This window comes from Dreissena polymorpha, chromosome 13, assembly GCF_020536995.1.
Source record: "Dreissena polymorpha isolate Duluth1 chromosome 13, UMN_Dpol_1.0, whole genome shotgun sequence".
NCBI lineage: Eukaryota > Metazoa > Mollusca > Bivalvia > Myida > Dreissenidae > Dreissena > Dreissena polymorpha.
The window spans coordinates 18,042,291-18,056,719 of NC_068367.1; the positions used below are offsets into that span (position 1 = coordinate 18,042,291).

At 37.3% G+C, this 14,429-nt stretch overlaps 2 protein-coding genes and 1 long non-coding RNA gene across 10 annotated transcripts in view; 2 read left to right on the forward strand and 1 right to left on the reverse strand.

The window, feature by feature from the left end:
• The window catches only part of LOC127856501 (uncharacterized), a 405,251-nt gene that overhangs the window by 17,502 nt on the left and 373,320 nt on the right, over window positions 1-14,429 (forward strand). The window lies entirely within an intron of this gene.
• Window positions 1,928-14,043, reverse strand: LOC127856520 (radical S-adenosyl methionine domain-containing protein 2-like). Its single transcript, XM_052392798.1, has 7 exons — window positions 13,467-14,043; window positions 12,112-12,273; window positions 8,373-8,509; window positions 5,725-5,817; window positions 4,474-4,623; window positions 3,552-3,584; window positions 1,928-2,689 (listed from the first exon to the last, which is right to left on the reverse strand). The coding sequence occupies exons 1-7, from the start codon at window positions 13,837-13,839 to the stop codon at window positions 2,525-2,527; spliced, it is 1,113 nt and encodes a 370-aa protein (XP_052248758.1). The 5' UTR covers window positions 13,840-14,043; the 3' UTR covers window positions 1,928-2,524.
• Window positions 2,936-4,550, forward strand: LOC127856528 (uncharacterized). Its single transcript, XR_008038094.1, has 3 exons — window positions 2,936-3,008; window positions 3,854-3,909; window positions 4,408-4,550. It is a non-coding gene; the product is annotated as an uncharacterized LOC127856528 (long non-coding RNA).

Below are 14,429 nucleotides of genomic sequence, written 5' to 3' on the forward strand. Positions count from 1 at the left end.
GTAAAAACTAGTAAGACCGCTCGGCCATTCTGCCAAGTATCTATAAGAGACGTATTTTATACTTTATATAAGCAATCTTCGTAATTTCACAAAATTAAACGACAACAACAGAACTCTCCAAATTCTTCAATCGTTTCGCGTTGCAACGCTTTATAATTTTCAGGTTTTTAAATTGTCAAAAGATGCATATAATGGCTATATTAGACCATGGTAAATGTTCAGTATTACTGCTTCCTCACAAATATCATAACTAAAACGAAAATTTGCGAATCTGAAAAACCTTTTTTTTAATTTTGTCAATTTACAAAAACGTGAAAAGATCCCTTTAAAGCTTTAATTAAATGGACTATCGTATCGTAGTGTTTTTGTTCATTGAACTACTTGGGATTTGATTATTTTATTTACCATATACTAGTAAATACGCATTCGTTATAGCAACCAATAAACTATAGGAACTCTGTTAAGAGAGATATTGTACTTAACCACTACTCTTATAATATAACACGAGCAATAAGCAAAACAAAGCATAGTTGTCGTTCTGCTCTACTTTGTACTGTAAACGTCTTGCAAGGGATTGTAATAATTAAACTGATTAATATAGTGCAAAGCGGCATTGATTGAAAAATATACCGGTTAATCAAATGCATGTTCTACTCTTTTTTTCTAGTTATTTACCCTATATCTGTTGGTTAATTTTCGTCAATGTATTCACACCAAACATAGTCCTATTTTAAAGGGTAACTTCATACAGCTTAGAACGATTATCAATTCGTACACGCTAAAAAACCTTAGAAAGTCGCATTTACGAAAACTCAAATGGTCGGCCACACAAAGTGATTCCTAAGCAACAAGGCAAATGATATGCGCTTAAATTGAGCTTACATCTACTTATGAAGTAACAACATATAATACCTTGAAAGTTGTTAAGATAGGCCGCCGAAAAAAAAGCTAAGCAGAACGATTACCAAAAAGACAACACTTGTTGAATATGGTAACAAGAGTATGTTAACTATACAATGGCCTTGTTGCGCATAATTGTCTCTGATGTGTCGGTACTCAGGGTGCAGGATCACGTGACTTTGTTGGGTTCCCAATTAAACGTTAATGGAAGTAAACACACCGGTAAGTGCTGCTCTTCCCCAAATTACTTTTTAAAACAATGTTTCGTAAGAATTTCATCTAGTGAATAAAATACAGATTTTTATGCTGCTTATGGCAATGTGTAATAAATAAGAATTATTTTATTTGATATGCATATGTTTTTGTTCAAAAAGTGTGATGCACGTTTGTGCTTTACGCAACGTGAAATTTTGTCACCGATTTCAGATGTATACAAGGATTTTTTGTTTAAACCTTAAGATACCTTAAGATATCGACACAAACTGCAAGAAAAGCTGTTTTTATGCGATAACAATTTTTTCTAATGTATTTCATAACTTGAGATATTTGCAAAAAGTGCTTCAAGGTGTGTTTAATTTTGTCCAGCCCGTGTGAAAACCCCGTTGATTCTACACCCTGGTAATTAAATTTTACATGGGTTTACGACTCGCATGATTAATTTAAATAGTGCACGGGCAGATCACACCAGAGTCATATCTCTGACATATGCAATGTTAACAATTTTAAACTACAACTAAAAAGATCATAGCTGCAACGCAATAACACATCCTGGATCCACCCCTAGCCATTTAAGGAAAATTGGCCCGCTCTCCACCTGGCATGTTTTTTTGACAAACCGAACAAAGGTGGTGATGATTATGGCGACGATTATGACGATGGTATTACTGCTGTACATGTGATGATGCAAATCAGACAAAAATGCTCAACACAAAAATCTTCTATAATATAAAAAACCAAAACAACGCTTATTTCTTATTTTTGTAATAAAACAACCGATAATTATAAATTAAAATAAAAAAATAAATAAATAACGAGATTTATGCGAAAAAAAGACGAGTAAAACATTAACAATAATAATCAAGTACAAAGTATACAAATACAGACAAAATAGAATACTAGCAAACACATGTACATGATATATAAACAAATAAACAATAATCGTCATTGATTAATACACGACAGTGGTCAGCACAAATATGTTATTGAACGAACTTCTGTTTTAAAGAAGAACATCAATTAATTTCTTTAAAACGTGAATATTCAAATCAAAATTTCGGATTCAAATATTCCGCTTCTTTTCGAGTATTGGAATATTCGTTCCCATCTAAAAATAACTTGTCTGCTTTTCGTGTTAAGGCGTTATTGAATGTACGTAGTTGATTATCAAACATTTGTAATCCTGTGCGTGTATGTTATTTTGTAATGCTCATGCATACCCTTGAAATCCTAAAATAAGACTTTAGCCCCGCGTTTTCTTTCGGTTAAAATGTCTGGGCCTTATTGAAACGCCACATCTGGTTTAACAACGAATGGTTTAGCTGCAGAAATGTTCATATATACATGTATCCAATATCACATAAAAACGAAACACTAAATTTGCCAAGGTAATCTCTGAAAAGGGAGGCTACCAATCAAGCTGCATATCGGCTTTACTCCAGACGTATTTGCCTCCCCTCTTGAAGAACATTTTCTCATCGAAGCCGCTGAAATTGAGCGCATTATCTACGCCTACGTCGAGCAAAGATCTCGACGGTTCTTTTGCACCCTTCGTACAGTCCAAAAACCGCATCTGTGGAAAAAAAGAAGCGAGACTCACTTAATGAAAACTGGGTTTAATGCATATGCGTAAAGTGTCGTCACATTAAAAAGTGTCGTCTCTTATAAGCATGTACATTTCACTCGGTGTTTCGTTTAGACGCATGTACACTATTTTGATTTAATAACGCGTCATTGGGTTGGTTGTTCTAATAGCCAGCATTGTGTTGGCCAATGATATGGCGTTTTACAACCGAGCATTCGGTCGACAAAAAATGGAAGCAAAACATAGACATGTAGCGAGAAAGTCGAAGTAAATTGAATATTAAAGTAATTAGCCGATCAGGAGATCGGTAAGTTTTGTAATCACGTTGCTTTAAATGTCTGTTAACGAATCCAGTTGCATTAGTTCGGCAACTGCATGGAAACATGTATACTCTCGATGAAAACGGTCACGTCCCGTGGTCCACAATCTTTCAGCAATAGGCATATAGTGCGTTTCATACCTTGTGTATATGTAATACCTATACGAGGGGTATTTTTTACACTGTGTATTTGTGTCAATATTCGTTGTTGAAAAGTCAAACCATACACAATAGGTGTACATTTAACAATCTGGAACCCCTGTGGTAAGCTCGGGTGGGCGGGGGTAGGGTCCGGGGGGGGGGGGGGGGGAATTTATGATACTGCTGTATGTGCGTAAAGGATGTCGGCCTGTACCATATCAGGTTACTCTGTATACATTTACTAGAAGTCTATTTAGTAAAAAAACTCGTTTAGGCGATACATTTCGTCGTGTGTGGTGTTTAACCATTCACAAGAACAAAAAACGTGTCTCTATGATGTATACAAAAAACTTAACTTACACGGATCAACTTGACTTTTGTTAAACTTACATATTCGTCGAGGATCAGGTACGAATTCTGCATCTGAAACAAAAACATATACATGTAAATATATTAGCAAAAGCCGAAGAGAGTGTAAACTAATGTTAAGGAATAACGTAAAGTAGTGCAACGCTCAACGTTATCAAATATCGTCGGCATCACTGTTAATACGGGCTCTGTAAGCTCGAATCCCAGTCTGACCACATTACTTGTAAGGGGATTTGTATTGAGCAAATTTTACGGTCGCCACCCCCTTCCTCTGATTTAAGGCAGGCAGTTGTCAGTAACTGTTATTAGTACTCAGGTTGCAGGATCACGTGACTTTGTGGGGATCCCCCTTTCAACTTTAACGGATGTATACATGACGGTAAGAGGTTCTTTATTTCAAATAACTTTTTAAAATTATTTTTCTTAAGAATTTCAACTTAGACATATTTGTATGCTGCTTATGGCAATGTGAAATAGATCGGAATGCTTATATTTAATAAGCCTGTGTTCTCATTAAAAAAAATCCGGTATCCACTGCATTTATTGTACACGTTTATGCTTTTCGCAATGTAAAAGTGTGTCAACGATTTCATACGTATTCCATGATATATTCCTATACCTAAAGATATCGGCACAAACTGCAAGAAAAACTGTATTTTATGCACTAAAGAATTTTCCAAATGTATTTAAAAAAAACTTGAGATATTTGCAAAAATAAAGTTCTTAACGTTGTGTTTACATTCTGTCAAGCCCGTGTGTAAACCTGGGAAACCCCGTTGATTCTACACCCTGATACTGGGTAACCACTTTAATCAGCTTTTGTAATCACGTTGCTTTAAATGTGAAACGTGAAACGTTATGGTCATGAAACGTGTAGGTTCGGGCAGCCGAACGCGGACAGGCGAAAAGACAAATAAAAACCAATCAAACAAAGCGCACGCACCTTTTCGTTAGATTCCGGCACCAGGCATTCGACATCCTTGTGCCTTCGGAGAAATTCGTCAAACTCAGCATTGGTGATGACAAAGGATTCTGCCCGTCTCAGTGCATCCGGACCGGTGTTTTCACCGACTATCAGGAGGCACTGAAATACCTGGGGAATACGACAATGACAGAATTAGTCTTTATTTTATCACTTAATCATATTTATGGCTAAGATTCAGGACCAATTAACGTTAAGATTCAGCAACAAGTTATGTTAAAGAAGACAGTTAAATAATGTATTTTCCTAGAAACCCATGTGTAAACAGGAAAAGGTAGCATTAAAAAAGGCTTAATTATGTGTATGTTTTTATTAAGCAGAAACCGCATTTCTACTTTCAGAAACCTTACTCGTCACATATGAAAAGCAAAGTGAGGTCTGGTTTTAAAATATACATACATGGTATTTCATACAGTATGTTTATTTTTTCTCTAACTATTGCGCGGAAACCTGGCGCGGAAACATGTGTTCTTTATCTATTTTATGGATGGTGACATAGACCATGACCCCACCCAACGCAAAAACCCAATCCCAAGTGAGGTCTTTAAACATTATCATTAAATTACAGATGTAATTTACTGGAAATACCTAGGTATGTATTTAGTCTAATATTTAGCGGAAATCATATGCATATTTTCAGATAGATAACATTGATACCTATTTACATTTTATATAATCGGAAGCACGGTATTGAGATAAGTTTTGTGTAAACATCATAGCAACTCAAGTTATCTCACATACGCTACGCTTCTTGAGGTAGTGATAACAAAAACAATGGAGTGGCCTTGGGCGAAGTCTAGACACACAAATAAATGTTCATAAAATACCCCACTTCGTTATCAAGGTTTTAAGCAGAAAGCCAACTTAACCCACATGTCACCCGTTGCATGTTCTGTGCAAACCCACTGTAGCGTATTGCAATGGAATTATAACGCACACAACTCGAAGCTTTTAAAGCTCAAACAATTGTCTAATCAACAAGATACATGCGAGACCATATTGGTCCGCTTGACAACACGACATTGCGAATTATGCATCCCCGGTAGTCTGGCATTTACCGTCTCTCTTAATAGAAAATGTACCTATCTAAATATACATTTAAACACCACACGACAGTAGGTCATCAACATGGTAAAATGCGTAAATTTAACAGGGAATGTTCAGATAATTAAACAGAAGGTGTAATAATTAAATGTCACTACGCTAAGCTACCTTCCACCTGCACGGGCTCAGCTGCATGATTTCCTCCACCATGTTCTCATCCTTGTTATGCGTGTTCACAACTGTGTTCAGTTTGAAGGCCACCTGCACAAACAGAATTATAAAGAAGTCCGTTAAAGATAGGAGATTTTGAAACGTGTTCACAACTGTGTTCAGTTTGAATGCAACCTGCACACACAGAATTATAAAGAAGTCCGTAAAGATTGGAGATTTTGAAACGTTTATACAACTGTTTTCAGTTTGAATGCCACCTGCAAATACATTATTATAAAGACGTCCGTAAATATTGGAGAATATGAAACGTTTTAACGACTGTGTTCAGTTTGAATGCCTCCTGCAAATACATCATTATAAAGACGTCCGTAAAGATTGGAGATTTTGAAACGTTTTAACAACTGTGTTCAGTTTGAATTCCACCTGCACAAACATTCTTATAACGACAACGCAAAGATTGGAGATTGTGAATGCACATATGTACATAATCGGTTCATAATTTAATTAATTCTTAAATGTTGAGTAAGAAATGCGCGATTTTTAACTTTCTGTTTTGATAACCTATGCGAAGATTGGAGATTTTTAATTCATATATGCAAGTAATCGGTCCGTAGTCTACGTTCATTACATGTCCGATTATTTTCAGCCAAACTGAGTAAGATATACACGAGTTTAATCTTTCTGTTTTGATAGAGTCACACTTAATCAAATGGTGAGTAGCATTAAAGTGACCCTTATCAGTTGATATCAATTCACAAATAAAATTATTTTAAATAATGTGTTTTTCGAATAAACAAAATCACGATGCCCTTCACTTTAACTGTATTTATTGAGGTAGCTCTAGCTTCAACATCGTTGGCTTCGATCTCGATAATTTGTATCAAGGGAGGCATCTACTACAGAATTCGATGTCGACAATGTGAAAATGGTATTGTACCTTACACTCGGCGCAAGGTCTTTAGACTTATCGGATGATTATCAATATACAAATACATGATATTAAAACCAGCGCATTACCATGGTACAAATCCGAGGCTATTAATATCTCGTTGCGAATAAGCAATGAATGATCTTAAAACCAGCGCATGACCAAATAGGAGGCTTGTCCTTAAGCGGCGCACAGCCTTTGAACAGATCGGAGCTTACGAAATAACCATGGCTTATCATTTAAAGGGACCTTTCACGTTTTGGTAAAATGACAAAATAAAACTTAATGTTTCCGATTCGCAAATTTATGTTGTAGTTAGGATATTTGTGAGGACACTGTAATACTGAACATTTACCATGCTTTAAAATATCAATTATAGGCATCTTTTAACATTTTAAAAACCTGAAAATTATAAAGCGTTGCAACGCGAAACGATTGAATACTTTGGAGAGTTCTGTTGTTGTCATTATATTTTGTTACATAACGAGGAATGCTTATACAAAGTACAAAATACATCACTCATTGTATGAGCACGGATTGCCGATTGGTCTTAGCGCTAGACGTTTTAACTCCAGTGGTCAGTTGTTTGAGCCCAGTTCAGGGTTACTTTGTTTGTTTCTTTCATTTTATTCTTGTTTTTTACTAGGGCTTTTTAGATCCAATGTTTACATTTATCAATATAAAGCATTTAATGACAAACTTCAATACATGCCAAAATCTGTAAAAAGGCAATTTAACAATTACTTATCGGCAGTGAATAGCCTTAAAACCAAGGCATAACTAGTGGGAGCAGTGGTCTAATGGTAGGACGCTGGCTTAGAGATCGAGAGGTCCCGGGTTCGAATCCCGCCCTGACCACTAGAATTTCCTTGAGCAAGAAATTTATCCCACATCTGCTCCTCTCCACCCAGGTGTATAAATGGGTACCTGTGAGGGAAATAAGCAAATGTGCCGTGGCTGCATACTGCGCCAAGATGTTAACGGACGACGTGTGACTCAGTGATCAGGGAAAAACATGTAAAGCGAATTTGAACGCACCCGCGAGTATGAAAAGGGCGCTATATAAATGTGGTATAAAAAATAACCTTCGCAGAGATCGGAGGCTTATCTATAAATTATTAATTATAATAAATGCATATTAATTATAATAAATTATAATAAATGCATACCCTTCCTTATAATTGGCGCACATATCCAAAACGTATCAATACATTATTGTTTATCATCTGTGCGTTCCGTTAAAATCGGTGAACAGTCTTCGTACAGATCGGAGAGTTATCGATACATTATTGTTTATCACCAGTGTATATTACCTTATAATCGGCGGACAGTCTTCGCAAAATGGAAGGGCTTATCAATAAATCGTTCCTTATCAGCGGAATATAACCTTCTCCTCAGAACACAGCCTTTGCAATCATGGAACGGTTGTCAATAGCGCATTTCTTATCAACTGTGAATTGGCTTCTAGATCGAAGGCTTATCGATAAATTAGTGAGTATCATAAGTGCATAACCTTACAATCGGCGCAAAGTCTTTGCACATATCGAATGCTTATCGATAAATTATGGTTTATCATCAGTGTATAACCTTATAATCGGCGCACAGTCTTCGCATGCTTATCGATAAATTATCGTTTATCATTAGTGTATTACCCTATAATCAGCGCACAGTCTTCGCATGCTTATCGATAAATTATTGTTTATCATCAGTGTATTACCTTATAATCAGCGCACAGTCTCCGCACGGATCGAAGGCTAATCAGATGACTTTTCTGTCCTTGCTGTCGACCAATCTTCTCATTTGTATCGGCATCGAAGCTGTCGCACGAAACAGCCAATATGTCCAAAAACTCACCTGAAGAGATATTTTGCGGGAATTTGATACGAGTCTCGCTCTAGGAAAACGGAGCTTAATGCATGTGCGTTAAGTGTCGTCCCAGACTAAATTGGATTTGCGCTAAGAAGATACTTCATTGAAACGAAAAATACCACAAAAGCGGAAAGTTTCGTCCCTGAATAGCCTGTGTGGACTAGCCTGTGTGGACTAGCCTGTGTGGACTAGCCTGTGTGGACTAGCCTGTGTGGACTAGCCTGTGTGGACTAGCCTGTGTGGACTAGCCTGTGTGGACTAGCCTGTGTGGACTATCCTGTATGGACTAGCCTGTGTGGACTAGCCTGTGTGTATTAGCCTGTGTGGACTAGCCTGTGTGGACTAGCCTGTGTGGACTACATTTACCCACGTTTTCCTAGAGCAATGCTCATATTAACCCTTTGCATGCTGGGAAATTTTTCGTCTGCTAAAATGTTGTCTGCTGAATTTCTAAAATAAGCATTTTCTTCGATTTTTTTTTCAAATAATACTATCAGAATAGCAAACAGTTTTGATCCTAATGAGACGCCACATTATTTGGCGTATCATCTGGATCCAAACTGTTTGCAAATGCCTTCAAAATTCGGTGCCAGCACTGAAAGAGTTAAGGACAGCTTTTAGAAGCGTTCTAACAGACTACTTCATAAAACGTTCAAATAAAAGTAAAAGGTGTCACTTATCTATTTCCACAAACTTTTTCTCAAGTTCTTTTGCCTTACTTTTACGACATATTTTTTGTGAACTAGACTAAGATATAGCTCACATAATGGTGACGCGTTCAATACTACTCTAATGGCAAATTCGTGTTTTGCAAAAAAGAAAAAAAATGTTTCCACTAACATCGACACAATTTTGGGGTAGGTATCGGTCGGCTGAACATGTTTTCTTCGTTTACGTTCTAAATAATTCCCAGTTTAATAAGAATATACATAGACTTGCAGAAATCATCGCTATTTAACACTATTTTGTATTTTTAATAGTCTTAAGTTAGTTAGCTTCAGTTAATTTCAAGTTAATTTAGTTAATATAATCATATAAAGCAAACTTGATCGCAAAATTTAAAGTTATTTACCCGGTAGGAAATTAAGCAAAAATGACCGAAGTCTAAACCTGGTTTAGGACAGGAAAATTACGGGTCGGCACGTGATAAGTAGGGTTGGTTGGGTAAGAAATTACGGGTCGGCACGTGATAAGTAGGGTCGGTTGGGTAAGAAATTACGGGTCGGCACGTGATAAGTAGGGTCGGTTGGGTAAGAAATTACGGGTCGGCACGTGATAAGTAGGGTCGGTTGGGTAAGAAATTACGGGTCGGCACGTGATAAGTAGGGTCGGTTGGGTAAGAAATAACGGGTCGGCACGTGATAAGTAGGGTCGGTTGGGTAAGAAATTACGGGTCGGCACGTGATAAGTAGGGTCGGTTGGGTAAGAAATTACGGGTCGGCACGTGATAAGTAGGGTCGGTTGGGTTAGCGGAAACCAACAACTTGTTTATGCATTAAGGCTTACATTGCGATAAGGCCTACTATCGGAATGGTATGAATTACTATTGTTTGGCCTTGGGTTGTTTACAAATCCGATATGGATACTACTGAATGATAAACCGTTATTGTTTACAAGTTGTTAAAGCATTTCAAGACGGCGTGCTTCGAGTTATTTGTAAAGTACGTTAAATAGGCCATTACTTTAAGTGTATCAAAGTTTCCATGCCCGGAATACGATCTACCGTCAAGGTCATCGTGGTTACACATTAAACATTATAGCTCCGCTATAATGGTTGTAAGAAGCGATATTATTAAACCGCTTTTATAATAAAATTTCCAAAACTTTTAAGAATAAACCTTAGTCTGTTCTTTTTATCGTTCACATGGTTAAGAATATTGTGTTTGTATATGAACAATATAAATCAAGTGCATTTTTTACTGCATATTCCATGGTCGCTAAATATTCTATTTTTATTAAAAAAAAATTATTTTTGTTTAATAAATAATTGATCTAGTGTGATATGTTATGAGATGTTATGATTTCAAATGGCGTATTTTTACCGCACTTAATTGATTCATTTAAGGTTAAGAGCATGAAACAATTATGTACATTAATATGGGGACGATCGCAAAGTATTAAATACAATTTCGAAGGAATATTCCACATTTACAAAAAATAAATAAATAGGTATCATCATTTTGAAAGCATACGCGTCCACGTAACAAAATTCCCAGTATGCCTATTTGGTTCTCTAAAAAGACAAGAAGTAAAGAGATAACTATTTTCAGAAAATGTTTTTTAACATTTGACGAGCATAAACAATCAACCAGAATATCAAATTTACTTGTTTTCAAAAAATGATATGAATACGTATTGTTCTTGCCCGAATCATTTCTGCTTATTTTTCAAGAGACACATTAATAATCCATGCTATTCATTATTTGAAATAAGCGAAGCTGATACGTTGACGACCTCATTAAAACAACTAAGGACATAATCTTGAATGAAACCAAATCATGCGAATGAAACCACAACAAGCCATTAAATTTAAATATATAGATATATAATGATTTGCAAAATGTTATAAATGTAATACAATCGTTGACTTTGCTTCCCATGGTGATAAGTTAAGTAATATTAAACATTGATAACGCTATTTCAAGACTGCTGATAAAATGTAGGTTACAGGTGGGCTAAACACACACTATGTAGATATCATATAACTAACAAGATATGTGTTTGTAAGAACCACATGCTCCCTACTGCGCCGCTTTGAAGCCATATATTTGACCCTTGACTTTGAAGGATGACCTTGACCTTTCACCACTCAAAATGTACAGCTCCATGAGATACACATGAATGCAAAATATCAAGTTTCTATCTTCAATAATGCAAAAGTTATTGCAAAACTGTAACCTTGTTATTGCAAAATTTTAACCAAGGTTAAAGTTTTGGGACACACACATACAATGACAGACAGACAGACAGGCCAAAAAACAATATACCCCCTCTTCTTCAAAGAATAGGACATACAAACTAAAACTAAATGTAGCAACAACACTGACATATGACCCGTATTAGATAACACGTTTATATATGACGAACTGCGAGTCACATTATCTTGACGCGATGAGTAAAATTGATTTACGTAATCACATGTGCAAGTATTTAGTGTGTATTGCACATCTTCGCTTCATTGTGATGATGTATTTGAAGAATGAATTCAAACGCTAAAAATATGGAAGTAGTATTGGTAGTAAGCTCCATAATCAATCAACATTGTATGCGGGGCGACCGACCAACAGAGAGATTATGTGAGCCGCGTTCTGGGAAAACTGGGCTTAATGCATGTGCGTAAAGTGTCGTCCCAGATTAGCACGTGAAGTCTGCACAGACTAATCGTGTATGACAATTTTCGCTTGTATTGTATTATTCGTGTACAATAAGTCCCTTCTTCTTAGCGAACATCCAGTTTAGGCGGAAATAGTCGTCGCTGATGAGCCTGTGCGGACTACACAGGCTAATACGGAACGACACTTTACGCACATGCATTAAGCCAGGTTTTCCCCAGAACGCGGCTCATGAGGGCGTATGATAGCACTCACCGTATTGCTCGAACCACCGCTCCGAGACGAGACTTCCGTTACTGACGATGCTGACGCTCTCGACGCCCAGCGTCTGTTTGCAGAACTTGACCAGCTCCCCGACGAACGCTCCCTTTTTCACTATAAACGGTTCGCCACCGGAGAAGTTGATTTTCTTCATGCCTGAAACAATGAAAACAAACAGAGCCTGGATGCCATAAACTATAATGGATAAAGTTATTTGTGTGATTTAAAATGTTAAGCATTTGGTATATATGTGTTAATTGTGAATAAAGGTGTAAGCTCAAATAGTTTGATAGTAAGATTGCTATTAAAATTAAGCTTGTTTGGGTCTGAAGTTAACGGTGTTGAGTTTTGAGCAACCGGTCTCAGAATTACCTGATTGTGATTTGAAACGTCGTTTTTATGCATTTTATCACACACACACACACACACACACACACACACACACACACACACACACACACACACACACACACACACACACACACACACACACACACACACACACACACACACACACACACACACACACACACACACACACACACACACACACACACACACACACACACACACACACACACACACACACACACACACACACACACACACACACACACACACACACACACACACACACACACACACACACACACACACACACACACACACACACACACACACACACACACACACACACACACACACACACACACACACACACACACACACAAACACACACACACGCGCGGTTGAATGGCGAGATGTAAACATACGAGATTTTCGAAGTTTAAATCTCAACAAACAAACACGCATTGAGGTAATATTCTCACAATCATAAAGTAACAAATAAAAGAAAACATCATACATACATAACGAATGCACTCTTCAAATATGAGTCCGGTCGATTTTAATGAATTTATAATTTACTTCCTTTGTATTTTATGAAATTTTAGATACTCCAAATAAATCTCAGTGTCTTGATTATATTTTCTTAACTCAACAGAAGATAGCTGTATGTTCTTAAACAAGTCATTTTTGATGACGAATCGCGTGAAACAACTATTTTAATAGAACCTCAATCTGGGAAAACTGGGCTCAGCTTTAAGTGTTATTCCAAATTAGCCTGTGCAGTCCGTACAGGCTAATCCGGGACGAAACGTTTCGTTTGAATGGATTTTTGTTTAGAAGAGACTTTCTTCAAACGAACAATTCAGTAAACGCTGAAAAAGTCGTCCCTGATTAGCCTGTGTGTATTGCAAAGGCTAATCTGGGATGACTCTACGCACATGCGTTAAGCCCAGTTTTCGCAGAACGCAGCTCATATCATAATATATTGATCGACCACTCACCCGCATTTTTCAAGAGTTCTAGCCCTCTCTTCGCATCGTCAAGTGGTAACACAAACGATGTTTTCGCAGTGTGAAAACAAAATCCGCACTTGTAGTTGCATTTCCGCGTGAAATGATAATTCACACTGAGTGGTACTACGTTTTCGGCGTATTCATCCGACGGCATGACAGTCGGCATTCTCGTCGGCAGTTTCCCCGCCGGCAGTTCGCATTTTAGCGAATTTATTCCACCGCAGCACGTGTTTTCCGTGGCACACAGATTATTATTAGGTTCTTTCAGTTTGTAATATAGCCGAAAGCGATTAATCGCAAGCAAGAACGCAAAAAGCGCCGCGCAGAGTAGGAGAGCGGTAGCTGCAAATAACTCCATCATGATAGTAAATGTTAAATAAATTTCGATGCTATGCTAGATGTATAGTATTTTCTGAAAAGCAATATTTCGCGCAACAGACCTGTTTCGGCGGCTGAAAATATACGCTAGAATGAAATCTCCCGCGTTTAATGCGACCTTGAGCTTTTCAGAAAACGTATCGAAATTCCCGACGAACATTCCGGTCTACTTTCGTTTCCCTATATCGACATATAAACGAATGGAGTTACAATCTATTCATAGCACGTGCTATAAGCGCCTTCGATTGACAAATCGGGCCTGTTTGTACAGTGCCAATACGCCGATATCCAAAGCTTCCTTAGCTGGAAACATGACTTTTTTTTGGAAGCATGCACCAATAGCGCACTGTTTTCAATTTATGATCGAGTTAAGCGCAGATGGATTCCCAACTATCTTAGCGAATGGTATAGCCAATTGAAATTACAAAATAGCTGAATAGAATGAGACTAGCTATTGCATTATACACTTAGTGAAATAAAAAAGGACTACCAATGCGCCGTAATATAATTATTATAATTATTTAAGCGCAGATAAGACACCTTTTCTGGGGCGGATCCAGGATTTGTGGTGAG